Source organism: Equus asinus, chromosome 29, assembly GCF_041296235.1.
Source record: "Equus asinus isolate D_3611 breed Donkey chromosome 29, EquAss-T2T_v2, whole genome shotgun sequence".
Classification (NCBI taxonomy): domain Eukaryota; kingdom Metazoa; phylum Chordata; class Mammalia; order Perissodactyla; family Equidae; genus Equus; species Equus asinus.
This window is the reverse complement of record NC_091818.1, coordinates 22,720,259-22,739,805: the sequence shown is the minus strand read 5'-3', so window position 1 is coordinate 22,739,805 and position 19,547 is coordinate 22,720,259. Positions and strand designations below refer to the sequence as shown.

General features: G+C 37.1%; 1 protein-coding gene across 12 annotated transcripts in view; it reads right to left on the bottom strand.

The window, feature by feature from the left end:
* LOC106848393 (protein adenylyltransferase SelO-like) overlaps nt 1-19,547 on the bottom strand; it is a 65,601-nt gene that overhangs the window by 25,416 nt on the left and 20,638 nt on the right. For 7 of the 12 annotated variants that reach the window (XM_070501341.1, XM_070501342.1, XM_070501345.1 and 4 more), the window contains 7 exons: nt 17,844-17,888; nt 17,654-17,735; nt 17,459-17,551; nt 12,698-12,777; nt 11,849-11,892; nt 10,669-10,748; nt 3,716-6,900 (listed from right to left, as the gene is read on the bottom strand). In XM_070501341.1, coding sequence (XP_070357442.1) covers nt 6,778-6,900; nt 10,669-10,748; nt 11,849-11,892; nt 12,698-12,777; nt 17,459-17,551; nt 17,654-17,735; nt 17,844-17,888 — 547 coding nt within the window. In that variant the 3' untranslated portion in view covers nt 3,716-6,777. Of the gene's footprint in view, nt 1-3,701; nt 6,901-10,668; nt 10,749-11,848; nt 11,893-12,697; nt 12,778-17,458; nt 17,552-17,653; nt 17,736-17,843; nt 17,889-19,547 lie in introns of those variants that run through there. The other 5 variants (XR_011499330.1, XM_070501339.1, XM_070501340.1 and 2 more) reach the window with 3 other exon arrangements.

Below are 19,547 nucleotides of genomic sequence, written 5' to 3'. Positions count from 1 at the left end.
AATAATACTAGGGGACCTCAACACCCCATTAACACCAATGGACAGATCATCCAGACAGAAAATCAACAAGGAAATTATAGAATTAAATGAAAAATTAGATCAGATGGACCTAATAGATATATATAGGAAACTTCATCCAAAAACAGCAGGTTACACATTCTTCTCAAGCATGCATGGAACATTCTCAAGGATAGACCATATCTTGGGAAACAAAGCAAGCATCAATAAGTTCAAGAGGGTTGAAATAATATCAAGAATCTTTTCTGATCATAATGCTATGAAACTAGAAATCAACTACAAGAATAAAGCTGGGAAGGGGCCAAAAATGTGGAGACTAAACAACATGCTAATGAACAAACAATGGATTATTGAAGAAATTAAAGAAGAAATCAAATATTATCTGGAGACAAATGAAAATGAAAACACACCGTACCAAATTATTTGGGACGCAGCAAAGGCAGTGCTAAGAGGGAAATTCATTGCAATACAGGCTCACCTCAATAGCAAGAAAACTCTTACATAAAAAACCTCAAACGACACCTAACGGAATTAGAAAAAGAAGAAGAAACACAGCCAAAAGTCAGTAGAAGGAGGGAAATAATAAAAATTAGAGCAGAAATAAATGATATTGAAACAAAAAAGATAGTAGAAAGGATCAATGAAACAAAGAGTTGGTTCTTCGAAAAAATTAACAAAATCGACAAACCCTTAGCTAGACTCACTAAAAAAAAAAGAGAGACGTCTAAATAAATAAAATTAGAAACGAGAGAGGAGAAATCACAACAGATACCGAAGAAATACAAAGGATCATAAGAGAATACTATGAAAAACTATATGCCAACAAATTGAACAACCTAGAAGAAATGGATAAATTCCTAGACTCATACAATCTACCCAAACTGAATCAGGAAGAATTAGAGAATCTGAATAGGCCAATCACAAGTAAATAAATAGAAACAGTAATCAAAAACCTCCCCAAAAATAAGAGTCCAGGGCCAGACGGCTTCTCTGGAGAATTCTACCAAACATTCAAAGAAGATTTAATACCTATCCTTCTCAAACTATTCCAGAAAATAGAGGAAGATGGAGCACTCCCTAATACATTCTATGAAGCCAACATCACCCTGATCCCCAAACCTGACAAGGACAACACAAAGAAGGAAAACTACAGGCCAATATCACTGATGAACATAGATGCAAAAATCCTCAACAAAATTTTGGCAAACCGAATACAGCAATACATCAAAAAGAGTATACACCATGATCAAGTGGGATTTATACCAGGGACACAGGGATGGTTCAACATCCGCAAGTCAATCAACGTGATTCACTACATTAACAAAACGAGAAACAAAAACCACATGATCATCTCAATAGATGCAGAGAAAGCATTTGACAAGATCCAACATCCATTTATGATAAAAACCCTCAATAAAATAGGTCTAGAAGGAACGTACCTCAACATAATAAAGGCCATATATGACAAACCCGCAGCCAACATCGTACTCAATGGACAAAAACTGAAACCCATCCCTCTCAGAACAGGAACAAGACAAGGGTGCCCACTTTCACCACTCTTATTCAACATAGTACTGGAGGTTTTGGCCAGGGCAATTCAGCAGGAAAAAGAAATAAAAGGAATCCAATAGGCAACGAAGAAGTAAAACTCTCACTGTTTGCAGATGACATGATCTTATATATAGAAAACCCCAAAGAATCCATAGAAAAACTATTAGAAACAATCAACAACTACAGCAAAGTTGCAGGGTACAAAATCAACATACATAAATCAGTAGCATTTCTATATGCTAACAATGAACTAACAGAAAAAGATCTCAAGAACTCAATCCCATTCACCATCGCAACAAAAAGAATAAAATACCTTGGGATAAATTTAACCAAGGAAGTGAAAGATCTATACAACGAAAACTACAAGACCTTCTTGAAAGAAATCGACGACATAAAGAGATGGAAAGACATTCCATGCACATGGACTGGAAGAATAAACATAGTTAAAATGTCCATACTACCTAAAGCAATCTACAGATTCAACGCTATCCCAATCACAATTCCAATGTCATTCTTTACAGAAATTGAACAAAGAACCCTAAAATTCATATGGGGCAAGAAAAGACCCCAAATTGCTAAAGCAATCCTGAGAAAGAAGAACAAAGCTGGAGGCATCACAATCCCTGACTTCAAAACATACTACAAAGCTACAGTAATCAAAACAGCATGGTACTGGTACAAAAACAGGTGAACAGATCAATGGAACAGAATTGAAAGCCCGGAAATAAAACCACACATCTATGGACAGCTAATCTTTGACAAAGGAACTGAGGGCCTACAATGGAGGAAAGTAAGTCTCTTCAACAAATGGTGCTGGGAAAACTGGACAGCCACATGTAAAAGAATGAAAATCAACCATTCTTTTTCACCATTCACTAAAATAAACTCAAAATGGATCAAAGACCTAAAGATTAGGTCTGAAACAATAAGCCTTCTAGAAGAGAATATCAGCAGTACACTCTTTGACATCAGCTTCAAAAGAATCTTTTCAGACACCATAACCCCTCATACGAGGGAAACAATAGAAAGAATAAACAAATGGGACTTCATCAGACTAAAGAGCTTCTTCAAGGCAAGGGCAAACAGGATTGAAACAAAAAAACAGCCCACTAATTGGGAAAAAATATTCACAAGTTATTTATCCGACAAAGGGTTAATCTCCATAACATACAAAGAACTCACACAACTCAACAATAAAAAATCAAACAACCCAATTACAAAATGGACAGGAGACATGAACAGACATTTCTCCAAAGAAGATATACGGATGGCCAATAGACACATGAAAAGATGCTCATCATCACTAGTCATCAGGGAAATGCAAATCAAAACTACACTAAGATATCACCTTACACCTCTTAGAATGGCAAAAATATCCAAACCAAGAGTGACAAATGTTGGAGAGGCTGTGGTGAAAAGGGAACCCTCATACACTGTTGGTGGGAATGCAAACTGGTGCAGCCACTATGGAAAACAGTATGGAGATTCCTCAAAAAGTTAAGAATAGAAATACCTTATGACCCAGCCATCCCACTACTGGGTATCTATCCTGAGAACCTGAAATCAGTAATTCCCAAAGTTCCATGCACCCCTATGTTCATCGCAGCATTATTCACAATAGCCAAGTCATGGAACCAACCTAAGTGCCCAGCAACTGATGATTGGATAAAGAAGATGTGGTATATATATACAATGGAATACTACTCAGCCATAAAAAAGGACAAAGTCGTCCCATTCACAACAACATGGATAGACCTTGAGGGTATTATGTTGAGTGAAATAAGCCAGACAGAGAAAGACAAACTCTGTATGACTCCACTCATATGTGGTAGTTAACATATGGACAAAGAGAACTGATCGGTGGTTGCCAGGGGAAAGGGGGGTGGGGGGAGGGCACTAGGGGTAAAGTGGTGTACCTACAACAAGACTAATAATGATGTACAACTGTAATTTCATAAGGATGTTAACTTTCATAACCTTAATAAAAAAAACGTCAAAAAAAAGTTTAATGACAGCAGACCAACTGTTGAAATATACTATACTATAAAATCAAAACAATTAAAATAGAATGCCACTGCTAGAAGAGTTGAAAATAAAAAAATTAGAATAAAGTCTAGCAATGAGCTCAAATATATGACAACTTAGTATATGATAAAAGTTGTATTTCAAATGTGTGTAAAAGATAAGCTATTTGATAAATAGTACTGGACATTATCCATCAATTTGGAAAAAATAATCAATAAATCTCAAAGGAATTAAAAGTAAACATTCTAAAAATACTAGAAGAAAATATGAGTAAATATTTTTTATGAATTTTGAGCAATACTAAACAAGACATAAAATCCCAAAGTGACTTTTTTAAAATTTCCAAATTTGAATATATGAAAATTAAAAATCTGTTTAGTGAGACACCATTAAAGAATAAAATACTAGTGATAGAAAAAGAAACACTATTTGTTATATGAAAAACAAAAATTAACTGCTACATGAGTAATTAAAATTGATATTAAAATGATAAATCAAATTATGATGTAGCTGACTGGAAAAAAAATTAAACACATATCCAGTGCTGAAGGTGTGAGGAAACTGGTATTGTGTTACATTGTTGGGAATATTAACTGGTAAAACCTTTCTGGGGTTCAATTTGGCAGTATATATAAACTATTTTTATGTATTTATTTTTTTATTTTTTTTGAGGAAGATTGGCCCTGAGCTAACATCTGTGCCCATCATCCTCTATTTTATATGTGGGACGCCTGCCACAGCATGGCTCCATAAGTGGTGCGTACATCTGCGCCCAGAATCCGAACCAGCGAACCCTGGGCCGCCGAAGCAGAGCACATGAACTTAACTGCTATGCCACCAGGCTGGCACCCTATATAAACATTTTTAATTCACACACCTTTTGACCCAAATAATTCTATATACAGGTTTCTATATACAAAGATGTACAGACAAGGATGCTATATTTATAAGGGATAAAAAGCCTGGAAACCCAAAAGGGTACCAAATATGTAAATGATTTCACAAAATATGGTATATCTATACTATGGAATATTTTTAAACCATTAAAGTGAATGAAGGAGATCAGCACATATGGCTATTGAACATTAATAACATAAATAAAAGCCAATTTACAAAGCAATGTGTCACATATGCCCCTACTCTCATAAACGTGCATTTATATATGTATATTTGTATACAGGCATGTAAACGTACAGCAAAAGTTTGAAAGGACACAACACTTATAATGGGAGGAGAGTGTGAAGGAAGACTTCCACATTTCCTCAATATACTTCTTTAAAAAACTTTTTACACGAGCATGTATTACTTTACATAAGCAAGGATTAATTAATAATTGAAAAAAATGAATAAAATCTCACCATAAAATTTTATGAGGTTAGGACTTATCTTTAGTTCTAATAATATATCTTTTTGCTATTTTTATTTTTTTGTTGTTTGTTCATATTATTTAATTTTAGAAAAGACGGTCTACAACTCAAAAAATGTTCACTGTAATTTGACAAGCTTTGGAAAGTGTTTCAAATATTCACAAAGCTTTAGGCACCTAAACTGTGGTCTCTAAACACCATTTCCCTGAAAGGGTCCTCCTTAAAAAAATGACTGACTCCAGGGTGAAAGCAAGAAATATACAGGATGAACCTGGAACATCTTATCACACCAGAAAACAAGGGAGTTATCAAAAGTTTTTAGGATCATGTCCAAAAGGAGGCAATATGAATAACACCTCACTGGCTAAATATGGGAAAATTTGTACATCAGTAAGGATAATAACTGCAAAAATATAAAACATAAATTATGCTTAAATTCAAGAACTCATAATGATACTAACACAAATCATCAAACAAGCCCACTGGCTGTCTTTGGAGCACTCTTGGGAACCAACTCGTCACCTTGCCTTTCTGTATCTCAGGATAACCAAATAATTAATGATAGTAAGTTTTCCTTTATAGAAGGTTTCCAGCTAATAAGTGAAGGATAGGACCAGATTGTCATCATTTTGTAACCCTATTGAATCAATGGGTCAAGGTGATGATTGTCAATGGCTATTGATATCACAAAAAGAGACAACCAAGTATGCACCTCCTGGTGGAAGTACACGACACTCGCCCTCCGATAGCAAGTATTTCTGCCAAATAAACAGAACCTGAATCTGAATCAAGCTCTAGATTTACAGAGTTACAGGGGACAGAGCAACATGTTACCAATACCACAGACATGCAACTAGCAAAATAGAGACTTGGGGAACACCACGGGACAAACGACCTACTTTCTTCAGCCGAAACAAAATGAAAAGTTGCAAGGGAAAAAAAAAGATGTAGGTGGTTGTACCCAAAGACATCAAAAGAAACTTAAGAGATTTTGTTATCTAATTTTAGTGTATAGTCCTTATTTGGATCCCAATCGAAATAAACAACTATAAAATAGCAATGACGGTGATAACAACTTATAAAACAATAGGAAAAATTTGAAAGCTGGTTATTTGATTTGATGCATTAGGGAGCAGTTAATTTATCTTAAGGTGATAATGGTTGTGTGAATATGTTTTAAGTCACTGATGTTTGGAGATGCATGAAGAAATATCTGTAGATTAAATGAAACAACGTCAGGGAATTTCTTAAACATACTTGGGGATATATAAACTATACTTCAATTAAAACAATAACTAGGAACATGGGGGAAGTGTGTAGGAACGTGGATGAAGCAATATTGATCATGCATTGATAATTAATAAGTTGGTTGAATGGTAAATCAGATTGATTAAACTATTGCTTTTACTTTGATAAATGTTTGAAAATTTCCATAATAGACAAAAAAGCTCCAGGAATACAATTAAACTATATACTTATTTGATGTGCCACAAAGTGCTGGGTACATAGCAAGAATTAGATGAATGCTTACAAATTCATTAAAAGATTGTCACAAGATTTTTTAGTTATTGAGAATAACTTGTGGTTTACCAAAAACAACTTCCTATTCCATTAAAGTTATTGATTAGAACAAAAATGACCACAAAGATGTTCTGAAGAATAGGTCTAGTTCATTTGATTAAAAAATATTTTTGTATATAATCACTATAAAAAAATGCAGGATTGTCATCATGTATATGGTCATTAAGAATTTACCAAATAGATTATTCTATGTTGTGTTCAGTGTCAGAGTCTTCCTTATTTGATTTTCCCCAAATTAAGATGAGCAGCTGACTCTGAGATTTTTAGCCCAAGAAGGAGTAGGTGAGGCGTAGCCAGCTTTCTCAGCGGTGGAATGCTTCTGGAAAGGATGCTGAAGAACTTGCTGAAGAAGACGCACCTGGTAAACAATTTAAGGAGATAAATATAGATGCTCTTCCTCAGGGCCTTTATAAGTTTCTAAATTTCTAAAATGACAGGGTAAATTTTAAATTTGCTTGAAACTGTTTAAACATTTTGTGTTCTATTAAAACTTAAGACTAGAGTTGTTACTTAAAATTTGTATTGTTCCACAGAAAGTTCCTTAAGTACTAGATTTGTGCTAAAACAAGAGAGTGAATATACAGTGTCACGAAGACTACATATATATCCTGATAATTTTTAAATTCCTTCACAGCATCAAGAAAATTATAATTTTCTACAATATTTACAAAAATATAAGGATGTCAGTGGTTTGTAATCTTTCCAAATCAAGGGCATGCTGCTCATCCAACTCATGCTGCTTCCTCATTTTCAATTTGCCCCACGGTAATAAACTGAGGCATCAAAGGAGACACTTCTTTCAACAATAATTCTAGGATCACGTATATTTTCATCCAGTTATAAAATAAGTAAGTCATGGCAATGTAACATACCGCATGGTGACGACAGTTAATAATACTGTATTGCATATTTGAAAGTTGCTAAGAGAGATCTTAAAAGTCCTCATCACAAGAAAAAACAATTTGTAACTGTGTGTGGTGATGGATGTTAAGTAGACTTAGAGTGGTGATCGCTTCGCCGTATACACAAATATCAAATCATTATGTTGTACAGTAGAAACTAATATAATGTTACATGTCAACTACACCTCAATTAAAAATATCTTTTCCAGTGGTTTTGTCACTTCCTCTGGTATTACTAAGGAAATGCCTCATTCTGATAGAAAAAGGTGGATGATGATCTAATAAGAAAGTAAGGTCAAGAAATCCGATAGAGCGTACTACTGTATTATTAATATTTTAAGTAGGAAGACTGTATCATCACCAATATAGTGTTCTTAGAGCCCCTTGTAACTTCTCCCCGGGCACTTTCTATACATATGCATTCATTGAGGTCACTACACCTGTCTAATCTCACCTACTAGTTTAAAAGCTCCCTGAACAGATTTTGATACTTCTCTACAGTGCCTTGCAGAGTAGATTCTCAAGAAATGTTTGGTGCAAGAACATAAACACAAGTCGTGTGTGTAAAGGGTTACATGTATAAAGGTTTAACAAAATCTTTTTCCTTTCCTGCATGAGAATTTAACCCTTAGCTAACTTTCTAGGTCTGTTGCCCTGGTAACCTGATAATGTGGTATGTCAACTGTATCACCACACGACATTGCTTAGGACTGACAAATAGCATTTGGACTGAGAACCATGAAGACCTGATAGAATGCTCTGGGCTTTCGTTAGTGTGGTGACTCTCGGTATAAGGCAGGTCTCTTTTGGGGACACTGGAAACTATGCCCATGGAGTTGTTACAAGAGATGCTGGTTTCTGTGGAACATGAAGCTTTGAAGCCAGGGCTGCCCGTGCATCTTCCGGGTGTGGCTCTCCTCTCCTCACACCTGAGCTTTACTGCTGTGCCTTCCTGCTAGTGTGGAGCACTCAAGAACTCCTGCGAACAAGCCTGATGTTGCCCTGGTGGTAAGCTACGTTTCTGTCCTGTATCTTCCAGACTCAACTGGGGTCAACAGCAACCTGCAACAGTCTCATGAATCTGAATATTTACTTGAAGCTAGTAAGACACCTCCCCACTCAAGGTGAGCACTGCATCCTCAGTCAAAAATAATTTTTAGGGAGCCAGCCGGTGGCATAGTGGTTAAGTTCACACACTCTGCTTCAGCGGCCTGGGGTTCACCAGTTCGGATCCCTGGCATGGACCTAAGCACTGCTCATCAAGCCATGCTGCAGCAGGCATCCCACATATAAAGTGGAGGAAGATGAACATGGATCTTAGCTCAGGGCCAGTCTTCCTCAGCAAAAAGGGGAGGACTGGCGGCAGATGTTAGCTCAGGGAAAATCTTCCTCAAAAAAAACCAAATAAACATAAAAATAATAATTTTGAGGGACCAGCCCCACTGCTGGGTGGTTAAGTTCGCGTGCTCTGCTTTGGTGGCCTGGGGTTCACTGGTTCAGATCCTGGGTGTGGACCTACGCATTGCTCATCAAGCCATGCTGTGGCCGCATCCCACATAGAAGAACTGGAATGACTTACAACTAGGATATTACAACTATGTACTGGGGCTTTGGGGAGGGAAAAAAAGAAGGTTCGCAACAGATGTTAGCTCAGGGCCAATCTTCCTCACCAAAAAGCATAAAAAATAAAATAAATAATTTTGAGGAAGGCAAGAAAGCAGGGAAGGAACAAAAGATACAGAAGGAAGGAGAAATAAGCCAACAAAACAACTTATTAAATAGTTTAGTCTCCCCAGGTTAGACCAATTTATCTAAAGATAAATACTGAGTTATCTTCCTTCTCTTTGGTTTTCCTTAATATCATAAAAAGATTACATTTAAAAATATTTTATTTTCTAATAGGAAAACCTAGATTTGTCAGGCTAATTAAACTACTGACATAACAAGTTAATGCAAGTTCCAAATTTGAAATAGCCAAGAGTCTCTCTCTCGTGCCAACTCTGATCAGCTGACAGTGACCACAGAGCCTGCTGTGGATGAGAATGATTCTGAGGCTGTGAGCAGTTTTAGAGAGAAAGAGGGCCACGGTCATCAACAATGTCTGCTCCAGTGCAGAAGGTGACAGCACGAGTGCCAGGGCCATTCCTCTTCTAAAAAATGTACTATGTGAAATGCATTGTAAACAATTGATTCTGAAATACTTGAGGCACAGAAGAAGGTATGCAGAATAACGTAATGAACTCCTGAGTATCCATCCTCCACCCAGCTTCAGAAACAAAACACTTCGAATATGCGTGAAGCCCTGAGATCCTCCCCTAACTCAAATTTCCTCCTCACTGCAAAGTAACCTCTGTCCAAAGATGATGTTATCACCTTTATTCATTTTGTTACTTTTGTCATATATGCATGGACCCATAAGTAACATATGGTTGTGCATGTTTTACACCGTATTTGAGTGGTAACACATTGTTTGTATTCCTGGCCACTCGCTTGTTTTGCCTAACACCATATGTGAGATTCGTCCACGCTGATGCACGTAGACCCAGTTCATTCAGTTCACTGCTGTCAAGATGAATGTAAGTGGACCCAGGTTGCTAGTGCCATGGACCTCGGCAGAAGCAAAAGCTTACTCCCTGTGGAGAGACGCACCTTCAAATCAGGCTTCACTGCATTTCAGAGATGAAACCCAGAATTCCAAAACAGGAACAAGAAACAACAGAATCAACCCTCGGAAGTTCAAAGAATGTAGATATATGATATAAAATGAATGTTTAAATTTTTTTTGAGGAAGATTAGCCCTGAGCTAACATCTGCCACCAATCCCCCTCTTTTTGCTGTGGAAGCCTGGCCCTGAGTTAACATCCATGCCCATCTTCCTCTACTTTATATGTGGGACGCCTACCACAGCATGGCTTGCCAAGAGGTGACATGTCCACACCCGGGATCGGAACCAGCAAACCCCAGGCCGCCAAAGTGGAATGCACGAACTTAACCGCTGTGCCACTGGGCCAGCCTCGAAAATTTTAAATACATTAGAGAATAAATTAGAAAATAGGAGAAAATGATTCACTGATAAACACAAACAGAGAGACTAAGCAACAAGAATTTGGGGAAGCTGGTGCTGGCAATGGCATAGTTTAGCATGTTTGCAAATAAAATGTGTGTTTAAAATACAATACATTTAAAATTAATGAAAATAAACCCAGAAAATTCAAGCCCCTTACCTCTGAGAAATCATTCCTTTCTGCTTTTCGCACTGCAGACTCTGCCATCCAGTTCTTCAGCACATATCTGGGATTAACAGCTTAAACAAGAGGGAGAAGTACATCTGGGAACAACAACTTACTAAATTGACACAGGCCCTATTCAATTACCACTTTAGACAACCTTTAAGAACTCTGCTGGAAGGCTCAAATGAGAAGAAATGATCAGCTTCAGTCAACTTTAATTGTTTATAGACAAGGTACAGTATTTATCATTTTATGGTACAGAAAAAACTTTTTTGAGGATTATGAGCAATATTATGTTTTGTTTTTCTTTTCAGTGTTTTATCATTAATTTGGTTTTTTCACCAGGTTCAGTTCACCAAGCATTTTATAGAGCATGGAGAAAGCAATGAATTCATCTGAATTAGGCCCTGTGCCCTAAGTTGAGGGGAAAAGTTGCTGCTTTTCACATCTCAAGCACAGAATTAAGGTCTGACTCAGTAGGACTGCTTAATGTTGATGCTGCCAAGAGCAAACAGGAAAGCTTATGTGCAGGCAGAACTCTTTACAGGTTTATATTTTTGATAGTAACCATGCATTTTTTCACAATAAAAAGTATTACAATGGGGGCCGGCCCTGTGGCCTAGTGGTTAAGTTTGGTGAGCTCTGCTTCGGCGGCCGGGGTTCGGCTCCTGGGCATGGACCGACATCAGTCAGCAGCCATGCTGTGGCAGTGACCCACATAAAAAACAGAGGAAGACTGGCAAAGATGTTAGTTCAGGGAGAATCTTCCTCACAAAAAGAAAAAAAAAGTATTATAATAATGGCACATTTAGAAAAAAATCTGAAAACTATGTCTTTATTTGAGATGAACCTTTTCCAAAATAACTTATCAACTGGGTGGAGAAGGAGGAGGCTCATCCCCACCGGCATCAGGGAAATTCTGAGAGGTCTCCAGAAACCACCATTTTGTGATTCTCAACAGCAGTTTTCTGAGTTACCTGGATGGAGGGAACATGCAAACTCCATTTCAACCTGGCTTTAAAGATCTGCCAAGATGTGACAGAAAACCTAAAAATATAAGTGCCTTGTACTTCTGCTTTCTCTAGGAATATAGTCTATGGAAACAGATTTAAACATAAAAAAGTATTACTTGTATTAAGGAAAACTAGAAGCAACTTAAATATTGATTACTCACTCATCATTCTTTTTCTTCTTTCAGAATCTGAATCATTCATGTTACTAAAAATGAATAAACCAAAGGACAAAATTAACCACCATCTCCTGAAATTATATCATTTTTCAACAGGGTGGGAATTATTTCACAAGACAAATATTAAGAAAAAACATTAAAAAATCACATTGAATTAGTATTTGAAGGGAAGATAGAAAATAGTGAGTTTGATTAAACAATACATAAAATACTACCTTGTTTTAGATAATACCAAACTTTATTTTATTTTCACCAATTAAAAATTTATTTTTGTCTTAAAAAAAACCTAAACTGTCCGATACCTTTTGTTATCTTAAACACGACTTTCTGAAAATGATTTAACGTTTTGTTGATTGCTCAGGGTCCCCTTTATAAACAGTCCTCAGCGGGCATCGGGCTGGGAAGGGCTATCTGCTCCAGCGCATCCTGTGCTCTCCTGTCTCTTCCTTCTCCCTTCGGCTGGCTGCCACTACCTGCAACTTCTTTCCTCTTTCATGTCTGTAGCTTCTAATTCATTGTGAGTTATGAAACAAAGTACCTTCTTACAACTGTGTAAGATGTAACGATAGCGGACAGGGATGAAAGCCCGAGGTGCTCTCCTCTAGAGCTTCAGGGCATGGGCTCGGGAGCCGGGGACCTGTGTTCTCAGAGCTGAGGGGAACATATGGGGGCTCTCTGCATGGTGAGGGGTTACTGTGGACGCCTCAGCTGGTGCAAAGGACCCGGGAGGACAAAGGAAATGTTGAAAAATGAAAGGAAGGGAGGAAGATGATGGGTTGACTGTGCTAAAGGAACACATTACATGCTCTTTCCGAAGTGATGAGATGATCTCACCTCTTCAGTCTCAGCAGGTACTGGGACACCCAGGCAGGAAAGAGTTCGTGCTTTGAAATCGTCTGCAGTGCCCAGAATTGCTAAACGAAAATACAGTGATACATGCCTTATTTTATTAATATTTGTTCAGTCTATTTTAACTTCATGTTTCTTTAAATTATGTTCTTTAATAATAATTTATACTATCCAGATTTTTTTAAGGTAGAACAAGCAGAAGTAGTACTAAAAATGAATAATAGTTTCCTTTTCTTCATATAACATTCAACTCTAAAATTCTAATTCATGGAAATTCATGTAATGGCATGATTTAAGAGAAATAAAAAATATACAAAGTTCTTATAACTAGAGATTATACGTGAATACTTATATTATCAAAAGCCTTCCTTTTATTTATTTATTTATTTTAAAGTGTGGCACCTGAGCTAACATCTGTTGCCAATCTTTTTTTTCCTTCTTCCTCTTCTCCCCAAAGCCCCCCACTACATATTTGTATATTCTTGCCGTAGGTCCTTCTAGTTGTGGCATGTGGGACACCACCTCAACGTGGCCTGATGAGCAGTGCCATGTCTGTGCCTGGGATCTGAATCGGGGAAACCCCGGGCTGCCAAAGCAGAGCACGAGAACTTAACCACTTGGTCACGGGTCCGGCCCCAAAGCTTCCTTTTAAATAAGGAGCTCCCCTAATGTATAATTTACTTTTAAAAGCTTAATTTACAACTGTGTTTTATTTAGTCATCTATTAATTCACTTAACAAATATTTATGAATGTCAACTACGTGCTAGGAAGTAATTAGGTGGGAAGGATATAAAAATTAATAAGACATGACCCCTCCCTTTAAGAAGGAAAGTGTATAAACAGATAATTCAATACCGTTTTAGAAGTTTTATAGAAATATATATAAAAGGCCAATGGAACACAAAGGAATAAGCAATTAGCTCTACCTAAGAGTTAGGGAGTTGAAAAAGTTTCAGAATCAGAAGACACAGAAATCAACGATTGAAATGATTAAAAGTGTAATGATCTATTCTTAAATTTTCCCAACTCTTAGTGATTTAAATATCAGTACCCTGTCAAAAACTGGAACAAGTCACTTTAACATTACTTTTTGTCTCAGTTTGCCACACATCAAATGACAATTAGTGATTATCACTAATTGATTAGTTCTGATAGATGAATCATTGATAATTTTTTAATTACATCAACGATGCGTATCGGTTAACATTTTTCTGTATTTCCTACTGAACAGGTAGACATTCTTTTATTCAAATCACTCCTAAAATGTAATTTATGGCTATCCCATACCTGTGAGAACAATAATTTTCCTTAGAATTACTAGGACCCATACCTGCCTCAGTAATAACATCGGCTATGCTTCTTTTTCCAACAACAATAGTTTAACTCATTTCCTACACTGACAATAACGATTTTGGTTCAAAAGTCGTTGTGAAATAAACGGTAAGAGCTGAGGAGTCTTGCTGACACCCTTTCCTTCAAACCCTAAGTGGACTCTATGCTGGAGGTCACTACTGATTGCTAACCACGATTTAGTGCCCCCCCCGCCCCCCATGAAGCACGTGAGGGTTAGAGAAACTGAGTACCCTGTGCCAGTTCACAGCGCCTGTCGAAGGGGACGCCGCATGTGAAGCACCCTGTCTGCCTCTGGAGCTCGGCCTCCTCAATCGTCACAGTGTACTTCCTCTTGCACATACACTGTGAAAAATCCACCTTTCTTGCCTCAGCTTCACTATGTGTGAAAACGAGGACCAACTTTTAGTAAAACAATGCTGCTTGAAATATCAAAGTAGTAAGAATTCACAAAGGAAGAGCGGACAGACCAGGCATAATGGAAAGGACACTGGACAGCAGGAAGTTTTTGTTCCAGTTCTGATTTTGAAAAAACTACTATGTGAATTCAGCAAGTCGTTTAACCGCTTTTGGCCTCGGTCTCCATATCGTAAAATGAATGGAGATTTAAGGTCCTTTCTTAATGGAAAATTTTATGATTCTAAGCCTGAGATTACTCTAACAAATGGATCAACAATGTCAGGGAACTAAACCGTCAAAAAGACTACAATATTTTCGTCTCGAGCATTTGTTTTGACATTTTTCTTTAATGACTTTTTCCCCTCTTAAAAAGAAATATATTGCTGATAAAAATACAAAATGTCGAAGCCTAAGGTAGTTTGGCAAGATGTAGCAAAATTACAAATGCGTATATCCTTTAACCCAGAAATGCATTCTAGGAAATTCCCTACAGATACATCTGTACCAAATGAAATAATCTATGTTCACTTTAACAGCAAGAGTTGGGAAACAACATAAGTGCCACAGTAGGCAACTCGTTAAATAAGACATGGTAGACCTACACACGGGATGTCTGCAACCCTAAAAAGAATGAGGATTCTTTCTACGTATTGATATAGAAAGATCTTCAGGACACACTATTAAACAAGATGCAAACATTACATAAAGTAGGCTATCTTTTATGTGAAAAAATACTTAAAATATGTATATCTCTCTCTCAATATCTGCTTGTATTTGCCTCAAGAAACACAGGAAGGACATGTAAGAAATTAATAAAAATGGCTTTCTCCAGGAGTGAGAGGGGAATGCAGTGGATGAGGACAAGGGTTTTTAACCCCACGACTGTATTTAAACATTACAAAAAAATTAGGCCGAGCGTGGGATTGCCCGTGTTACTGATGAGAGAACCGAGACTGAGAGAAGTCAAACCCCGTGCTCAAGGTTATTCAGCTACTGGATGATCACGTCTAGACTCAACTTCCACAGGACTCTGATTCTAAGCGTTATGACTTAGCCCATGCGGCCTCTCACTTGTGACTGACTGGATGGAGGGACCGAGGGAGGAAGCTGTCCACCCTTTGCTTCCTCCCTGGATCCCACGTCTCTGTTTTACTCAAGGCAAAGTGATCTACGGTGGGGAAGGAACTGGCAGTGCTGGTGACTTAGGAGGCCCAGGAAGGGCTTACTCACTGCTAAGGGCTCCTCTATCAGGAAATTTTACCACCAGAATCACAGGCTAAGTGTCCATTAGCATGAAAATGCCTTTAGAAGGAACCTCATCAGGCCTTTGTAAGCATGAGAGCCAGATCTTGCTGTTTTCCTATTAATAGAAAACGAATTAAAAGCTCATAAAAATTTACTATTGAGCTGCTGCTACTGAGGGCTTACAGGAGAAAGGAGTAGAACCCAGGGATTAAGGGCATGGACCTTGGAGAAAGCTGCCAGGGTTGAATCCAGCCAGACTTTACTAGCTGTGTGACCCAGCATTAGTTACAACCTCTCTGTGCCTCAGATTCTTTACCAGTAAAATAGAGATAACAATACTACCTACCTCTTATGTTGGAGCACAGATTATACATATAAAACACTTAGATATAACGCCCAAAATGTAATAAGCACTCAGTAAATGTTAGCTATTATTGTCATTATATTAGTATTAATTTTTCATTACTTTGTAAAGCATTTACTATCATGCCTGTCCCAGAATGAGCTCTCAATAATAGTGGGTTCTCAATAAGCACTTGATGAACAAATGCATAAGTGAGGTTGACTTCAGAAAAAAATTTATGAAAAGATAACTAACTATAGAGAGAATGTCATGAAAGATGATGAAGAAATTTAAATTGAAAAAAGTAAGGCTAAATTTTAATCTCAAAATAATAAAACAATGATTGTCATATAAAAGACCTTAAATAGATCCATACTGCTAAAAATCTAAGTAGGAGTCTTCTGGAAATACTCATATTACTCCACGAATGCAATGTATGAGCTCTGAAATTAAAAGGCAACACACATTCTTAAAACTGAATTAAGTCCAGCCACTTTGGAAACAGTTTGGCAGTTTCTTAAAAAATTAAACATATATTTACTAAACAATCGAGCAATTCTGCTCTTAGTATCTACCCAAGAGAAATGAAAACATACGTTCACACAAAAACTTGGACATGAATGTTCAGAGCGATATTTATTCACAATGGCCCAAAACTGGAAACGATCCAAATGTCCATCAGCTGGTAAATGATCCGCAAAATGTGGTATATCCATATGATGGAGTACTACTAAGTCATAAAGAGGAGAGAACTACTGATAGGTTACAATATGGATGAACCCCAAAAAGCAGGCTAAGTGAAGAAGCCAGAGGCAAAAAAACCACATATTATATGACTCCATTTATAGGAAATGTCTAGAAAGTGAAAACTTTGAGAGAGAGAAAGTAAATTAGTAATTGCTTGGGGCTAGGAGTGGAAACATGGATTGACGACAAATGGGCACAAAGGATCTTTTTAGAGTGATGGAATTGTTCTCAAATTGAATTGTGGTGACAAGTGCACCATCTGTAAATTATGAGAAACCGTTGAATTGGAAGGCAAGTGGAATTTTACGGTATATAAATTATACCTCAATAAACCTGTTAAAGAAAACTGAATTAAGAAAAAAGCCAGGAGCCAGCCCCATGGCCAAGTGGTTAAGTTCATGTACTCTCCTTTGGTTTGGCGGTCCAGGGTTTGCTGGTTCGGATCCTGGGCATGGACCTATGCACTGCTCATCAAGCCATGCTGAGGTGGCATCCCACATAGAAGAACTAGAATAATTTATGACTATGATATACCACTATATACTGGGGCTTTGGGGAGAAAAACAAAAGAGGAAGATTGCCAAGAGATGTTAGCTCAGGGCCAATCTTCCTCACCAAAAAAAAAAAGAAGAAAAAAGCACCAAATGTCACAAATTAATACCTGAGGAATGTTGAGCTCCTGTAACTGGCTTTGAGTAATCTCACTGAGCTGCCGAAACGTCATGGTAAAATCAGCTGCTGTCTTTTCCATGAGCTAATGAAAGTAATAAGATTTATCAATCTCAATTCTTCAAAAAAAATCCTGAATAGCAATTCAAATGGTAATCAGAAAAAAAAGATAAAATGATAAACTCACATGTAAGAGAAATGCAATCAAATCCTCATCACCCTTCCTTTCTCCAAGTAACCCCAGTTTGGCTTTGAATAGTTCTCTAAATCTAAAAGGAGAAATTTCAATTCAATTTGTTATTAAAATTCTCACTATTTTAAGAACTGTCCTCAAATCAACGAGGATGCTTTAAACTCTGTATTCAAAAAGGACAAACCTTGTATAATAAAGGTCAGGATACCCCTCAAGAATCAGAGCAGCACTGCGGGAGGGAGAAAAAGGACAGTTAAACCTTGTTTTAAAATTAACATTCCTGAATTACATTTTATAAGAACAAAGTGAAACTTCTCCTAGATTAAATAACCTTAGATTACATGCTATTGATTCTAGATGAGTGATTTAATTACATATCATATCTTCGAGAAAATTGTCAATGTAAATTTACTGTCTCAAAGATTTGGCTAGAGAACAGATCAAATCATGTCACTCCTGAAACATTACAATGTACAATTAGCCTGTAGGATAAATGTTGATATGTCTCTAACACCAAAAGAGATATATAAATAGGGTTTTTGGGTGTGTTTTAAAAATCATCTTAGACCCAAAATAACGCATTACAAATACCCCGTTCAATGCAATAACATTTTATTTGCCTGAATATATGAAAATATAGTGAAATATTTCATAAAAATTAAAGGGTTCTTAACCTTAAACACATTTTTAAACAAATAAACTTTCTATTTCTTAACATTCTTAATGCATTTTAAATCACACAAAAGCTTAAGCCATTCTGAAGCTCCACGCCCTTTACCTTCCTGACCTCGTCTCCTACAGCTCTTCCCCTTGGTCATTCTTCTGCAACTGCACTGGCCTTCTTGCTGTTCCTTAAACACCCCGCATCCATTCCCCCCTCAGGGCCTTTGCACAGGCTGTTCCCTTGCCCGCAGCCCTGTTCCCTCAGACATCTGTGTGGCTTGCTCCTGGGACTCCTTCACGTCTTTGCTCAAGTGAGGTGCTGACCACCCTTTAAACTGCAAATCCCGCCCCCTCCCCGTACTCCTTATCCCCTGCTTTACTTCTCTCCATAGTGATCTCCTTCTAATATGCTATAAACGTATTGATTCTGTCTACTGACTGTCTCTCCCACCGGAGGGCTGCACCATGAGGGCACAATTATTCTGCTGTTTTATTTGTTGCTGTCCCCTTAGCACTTAGAACAGTGTCTGACACATGCTAAGCACCACAATAAGTTTTTGTTGAATGAATGAATGAACTCTGCAAGGCAAAAGGGATAAAAAATTAATGGAGACAAGGGTGAGATGAAGACTGCTTAATAAATACCATTTTATATTGCTTTCATTTTAAACTGTGTGACTACATTACCAATATATTTATAAATCTAATTAAGAAACCATTGATGGTATGTAAAACTTTTATCTTTATTGTAGCAATTTTTTTGCTACCTGGGGTTAATAAAATCACTATGTGCCTTGTCTTCCATTTGGGATCTTGTTATACTAGAAATGGTAAATTTCAGATTTTTTTTGGTAGTGGGGAGTGTGAAGAGAAATATATTTTATCTTCTACTAAATACACTGGAGACACAGAAATGATTAAAATGTGGTTTCTGCCCTCTAGGAGTTCAATGTCTAGTGATTAGATCAACAAATATCTTAACATTCTTTGTAATTATTAATGTACTCAGATTATCCTTCATGCTTATTCATACGCATACATAAGATATTTCATTTTGAGTAACTAATTATAAACATTGCGAAGTTGTCTATTTATTATTTACTCTGTTGTTTAAAAATGCAGCCATGTATCCTTTTTCTAAATTCTGAATGAAAGAACATACAACAGACAGAGATTAAAATTTCAGCTTTATTACTGATAAAAGCTAGCCCGGAGAAAATGGCTT